The 5,867-nt window shown below is 50.1% G+C and overlaps 1 protein-coding gene across 1 annotated transcript in view; it reads left to right on the forward strand.

The window, feature by feature from the left end:
• Positions 1–212: 212 nt before the first annotated feature.
• ABCG2 (ATP-binding cassette, sub-family G (WHITE), member 2 (Junior blood group)) overlaps positions 213–5,867 on the forward strand; it is a 15,778-nt gene continuing 10,123 nt past the window's right edge. Inside the window, exons 1-6 of the mRNA XM_008947201.1 lie at positions 213–421; positions 2,275–2,334; positions 2,812–2,926; positions 4,058–4,210; positions 4,623–4,780; positions 5,483–5,634. Of these exons, the coding sequence (XP_008945449.1) occupies positions 213–421; positions 2,275–2,334; positions 2,812–2,926; positions 4,058–4,210; positions 4,623–4,780; positions 5,483–5,634 (847 nt within the window). The remainder of the gene's footprint in view (positions 422–2,274; positions 2,335–2,811; positions 2,927–4,057; positions 4,211–4,622; positions 4,781–5,482; positions 5,635–5,867) is intronic.

Genomic DNA, 5,867 nt, shown 5'->3' on the forward strand with positions numbered 1-5,867 from the left:
TGGATTATGAGGGGATTATTCTCATCTCCATCACTTGCTTCTAGTTCAAGGTCTGAGCCACAGGATCCAGAGTTCCCATCTGAGAGAGAGAAGCCTCGGTGGATGTTTGCAAGGCCCACAGGAGGTGCAGTGCTGAACACTGAACCCAGCGGAGGCACCTTCCCTCCCCACCCCTAACGACATCCTCCCGTTCCTCCAGTTCCAGAGGGGCCATGGCGGGCGGCCAGCCACAGCTCAGCGTGGCCGTGGGGGTGCCGGACGGGGACACCAACGGGGTGCCCAGCAGAGGACAGGCCCTCCCCGACCCAGCCCGGGGCGGCAGCGTCCTCACCTTCCACAACATCTGCTACCGCGTCACCGTGAAGACGGGGTTCCTGTGCTGGAAAAAAACAGCTGACAAGGAGGTTCTGAGAGATGTCAAGTACGTATCTGAGCGTGTCTTTGAGGCGTGTTCGGTTTGTGTGCGGACAGCCGAGTCTCCTCACAGCACTGGGGCGCCAGGCACAGCCCCCAGGCTGGCTCAGGCTGGAGAGCTGCTCTGTAGGTAGGTTTGGTGTGTGCTGCCCGCGGTGCTCCAGCTCTCCGTGGGGCCCCGTGGTGCTCAGCCAGCAGTGCTCGTGCTGTGGGTGCCGTGTCCCTGCCCCACGGGTCCCACGGGGCACAGGCACCAGCCGTGGCTGCCCTCACTGGTGGGCACATCTCCACTGCCCCACGGCGTCCCCTGAGGAGCCACCACTGCCCTCGATCCCTGCGTCTCCCCGCGGCGGCCTTTGGGAAGGCTGATTTTGGGGGGTTTAACTTAAAATGGTTTTGAAAGTAACATAAAGAAGGGTTAGGTTAACTCGGAAGACATGTGGAGTTTGACCTTTCTTCCCCTCCACACTGAGCACTCCTGCAGTAAAGGACTTACACCACTGCTGCCCTTGTTCAATAATCTGCGTGAAGGCCTGAGCTAGGTGGCAGCCCTCACTCAGCATGCCTTCCAGTCACACTTGGCTGCAGCCCCTCAGCTCCAGCCGCTGCCAGAGTCACCCCTCGTGCAGCTCTGCCTGTCCTGCTCCTGCCCAGGCACCCTCCACACCTCGAAACACGAGCTTGGAAGCTCTTCCTTGCTCTCCTCAGGAGCTGTACATGACAGCAGCTCAGGTGACTGACCCAGGTGAGCTGCAGTGCTGTGAGCAGAAGGCCCCTCTTGTGGCTTAGTGTAAAGACCAACATTTAACACACAGTTTGCTTTTCCCTTTAAGAAAATGCAACAGCTCTATTTGTTTTATTACATATTGATTTTTTGTACTGGGCCAGACCCACAGCCAAGTACTCGGCTCACGTGTACCTGCACTGCTGATAACCAGTCCTGGAGTGTGGTTGAAGATAAACCTGGTATCACAACAGACAGACAGGCTTTTGTGTGTGCAGCGTCACTCTCGTGCACAACAAAGCTTCCTGAGTGCAGATTTTAGGGACTAGTCAGGAAAAAGAGCAGAGATGCCTTCACATGCTCCAGGCAGCAGCATTTCCATGCACTGTATCATTTCTACAGGGTCTTTTCCCCAAATACTTAAAAGCTTTTCTATCCCGGCTTTTGTGGCTTAAAATCAAGTAAAAAAGAAACTGCCAACTGCAGCTCCTGTAAGTACAGACAAACCCCTGGTCTGTTCTGTTTGCAGGGACCATTATTCTCTCTGCTAAGAGAATAATACCTTTAAACTCAATGTGTTAAAATCAGGTAAAAAAGAAACTGCCAACTGCAGTACCCTCGGGTGGATCTCATCTGGTCCTGTAAGTACAGACAAACCCCTAGTCTGTTCTGTTTGCAGGGACCATTATTCTCTCTGCTAAGAGAATAATACCTTTAAACTCAATGTGCTTAAAGCGAGTGTGTGCTTCACTTCTAGAGATGCAGAGAGGAAACCACACATACAGGTTTTGCTACATTTAATTCTGGTTTCTGTGTTATCTTCACTATATGAAGATCAGTTCTTCTTGAGTTTGGAATAAAAATTAAGGTGGCATTTCACTGATCAGAAATATTATTTGTGATCAGGCAGCTTCATTAATTCCAAAATTAACAGGATGTAGAAGGTAGTTCTACAGATCATTTACACTCGTCAACAGATGAAACAGCAAGAGAGAAATCCAATCTATCTGTTTTGTAAAACCTATAAACCCACGTCAACAGATGAAACACCAAGAGAGAAATCCAACCTATCTGTTTTGTAAAACCTATGAACCCAGCTTGTCCTGTAAAACCTATCTATCTGTTTTGTCTTACAGTGGCATCATGAGACCAGGGCTGAATGCAATTTTGGGACCCACTGGCAGCGGGAAATCTTCGTAAGTGCCCTCTTAGTCCTGCCCAGAAATTCCACGGAGGTGAAGAAGACCCTCCACGTATTTAGCAGTAATGGACAGTACTTTCAGGGAAAGGTTTTGTTCCAGTTAGGTCTGTGCAGATCCCACTGGTCTCTGATAAATACCTGCATTCAAAAAAGACAGTCAGCTGACAGTGAAGATGTAATACAGTTTTAGTTCACACTTTAGTCCACTCCTGATACACAATCTTGATGTATATTCCTAGGTTAAGCTCATATTATTGAACAAACAGACACAATGCACTGGGAAATTGCAGCTCTCATTTCCTTAGGAAACAAGGACAGAAGAAACTAAGGCCTTGAAAGCTGCTATTTTCTAAACAGCAAATGTTTAACACAGGAGGCTTTTATGTAGCTGCTTGTTCCATGAATTAGGTTTGTAGTTCAGAGAGCTCACCTCCTGCACTCTCAGCTCACAAATAAACACATTTTCTCCTAGTCTACTTGACATTCTGGCTGCCAGGAAGGATCCCCATGGGCTTTCTGGTGACATTTTGATCAATGGAGCTCCTCAGCCTGCCAACTTTAAATGTACCTCTGGGTACGTGGTTCAGGTGAGTCACTTCTATCACTCTGTGGTTTTATTGTCCCCTTCTGACGGCAGCTGGGAGTTGCTGCAGTGTTGTAAGGACCTTGCATTGCTCCAAGAATGGAGGCTGGTGCAGCAGCAACCCTCCCCATGCCTTCCCTCACTGAGAGAGAGACTCTGCTGTGTATTTAAGTCTCTCTCCTTAATGCTCTGCATTCAATGGGAGTGGGTGCTTTGGGTCCCTCCTTGTTCTGCATCTGGGAGAGCAGCTGGAGGGGACCAGTATGAACGGAATGTTTCCCAAGTGTGCCCTTGTCTGGTAATATGCAGCCTGTAGCTCCACTTGCCCAGGGCAATGTCACTAAGGCCCATTATGAGAAGACCTTTACTCTGCCAAGGTGGGCTGTGGACAAAGGCATAGGAAGGCCAAAGGAAGGAAAGCCACATCCCTCTTTTCATTCCTTCCCCTCCCCACTGCTGTGCTTGGCAGCATGCCTGCAGCTCCTCAGGCCCTGCAGAGGTGCAGCTGTGAAAGCCCCTTATAAAAGTGCAGTCCTCTTACAGAAAGGTAGTCTCTCAAAACACACGTAACTCCCTGAACTTCCCACATCTGGCAGACTCCTTTTGCAAGAGATAAGCAGATAACACCTAAAAGCCCTCCCTCCCTCCTCCTCTGCTGAAACAAGCTGGGACAGACTTCACCCTACCAGACGTGAGCCCACACTGCTCCTTCCCTTCCTCCTCTTCCCCCTGCTTGGACCTGCAGCGGGCTGAGGCTGCACTAACAAATCCACAGTGAGAGCAACCTCACCTGAGTGGCTCCTGAGGGTCCTTGAGCCCTTCAGTATCTCGCTCAGCACCTCCACACGCCTGAGTAAGGCACCAATACAGGAGGGATAGTTTTGATATCATGCACAACGGATATTTTCCTGTACTTTGTTGCTTTATGAATAAAGGCAAATATAATTTTGTGCATGAAATCAGCTCTTTGCTACGACACAGGCCCTGAAGATGCACCTCACTGCATGTTCTGGCGGGTGCTGCTGTCCCTCTGCACACGAGGACAACACAAAACACAGGCAGATATAATTCTCAGAGAAACAAATAGAGGTTGCAAGCAACCACCAAGTATCTACCTTTTTTTTTTTCCCTGAAGGATGATGTGGTGATGGGAACCCTGACTGTAAGAGAAAATTTGAAGTTCTCAGCAGCACTCCGTTTGCCCAAGTCAGTGACGGAACAGGAGAAAAATGAACGAGTGAATCAGATCATCAAGGAGCTGGGCTTGAGCAAGGTGGCAGATTCCAAGGTAAGGCGTGTAAATATGATGCTTAAATCATGAAGAAATGAAGTGATTTATTTAATTAACCACATGGTTCAGCATGGCAGACAAAAAAAATACGTAAAGTTAAGCTATTTGAGTAACACAATAATCGCTAACATTTCTGCACAGGGATCTGTACAGACTCTGCAGGGACACTGCCACGTGCTCCTGCACTGCAGGGAGGGGCAGAGGCAGTCTGGCTGGAGAAAAAGAGAGCCCCTCAGATAACACTAACACTGAGAAACAGCCCACGTGTGAGGCAGCATCTACAGCTGCACTTGAGAGCAGGGTCGGAATTCCTTACACCTCTTCCCAAACGCTGCCCTGTCAGCAGGATCCTGTTCACTCAGGTTCCTGTTTGCAGCCCAAACCAGACAGGTTTCTTGCTTTGTGGCAGGTTGGGACCCAGTTCACACGCGGAGTGTCCGGAGGGGAGCGGAAAAGGACCAACATTGGGATGGAGCTCATCACAGATCCTGCCATCCTGTTCTTGGACGAGCCAACTACCGGGCTGGACGCCAGCACTGCCAACGCTGTCCTGCTGCTACTGAAAAGGTGACAGCACTGGAAACACCTTCCAGCTTCCACCACTCAGTCTGCTACGTGTCAGTTCCCTTTGACTTGGGCTGCAGTCAGAAGGAGCAAGCAGGGAAATCAGATAGGGCACAGTTTGCCCAGAGCCCAGGCTGTGAAGGGGGCAGGGAACAGGCGGCACGAGTCCTCTCACTCCAAAGCAGCTGCTCAGGGCAGCACACAGTGCTCTGCAGGAAGCATGCACACGCTGGGACTGCAGCTGGTCCGTGACAGCTTCATTTATTTTTGTGTCTGCCCGGGCCAGAGAAGCAACAAATTCCTCTTGTATAGTCTGGTGAGGTGATCCATCTAATATGGACAGTAGTCAGGACACAGGTAGCTGTTTCCCTGACACAACATCTCAGGCCCATCTTTGGGAAGCACAACACACTCTCTGTTTGCAAATTTTACATAATTTTGAATTTACTACAAGAAAAGAAGACTCTTCAGAGCTTTATGTTTGCATCAAGACCTTCCCAGGATTTTCCATCCAACAACATTCCCAGTAAGAGGGAACTTTCTTTTCTCACACAGACACTATAAATATGACCTAATTTCTCCCCCTCTGGCACGGCAATTTAATAAAACTTAACCAAGGCTTAACTGAACTTGCAAATTCTCTTATTTAAATGGTGAATCGACTTGCAAAGCTCACGTCTCTGTCCTTCTTTACTTCACACTCAGGATGGCAGGACAAGGGAGAACCATCATCTTCTCCATCCACCAGCCCCGGTACTCCATCTTCCGGCTCTTTGACAACCTGACGCTGCTGGCTGCTGGCAGGGTGCTGTACCACGGGCCTGCCCAGCATGCCCTCCAGCACTTCCAGGCCATCGGTGAGCACGGCTGGCAGCAGCACCAGCCCTAGTGTGCTGGCACAAAACGCCAGCAGCGCTGGACCAGAACTGGTCATGCAAGCCCAGGGTTGTAACAGGCTGAGCATTTCTCGTGGTGTTTCACCTCTTGGCCCATACGTGGGCTTGGATGACAGGGCTGAGCTCTAACCGACTGTTCTGGGCCCATGTTAATCAGCCAGAGCCCTGGGAGGGCTGAGAAGGACACAGTGGCA

Source organism: Merops nubicus, unplaced genomic scaffold, assembly GCF_000691845.1.
Source record: "Merops nubicus isolate BGI_N331 unplaced genomic scaffold, ASM69184v1 scaffold12329, whole genome shotgun sequence".
Taxonomy (NCBI): Eukaryota; Metazoa; Chordata; class Aves; order Coraciiformes; family Meropidae; genus Merops; species Merops nubicus.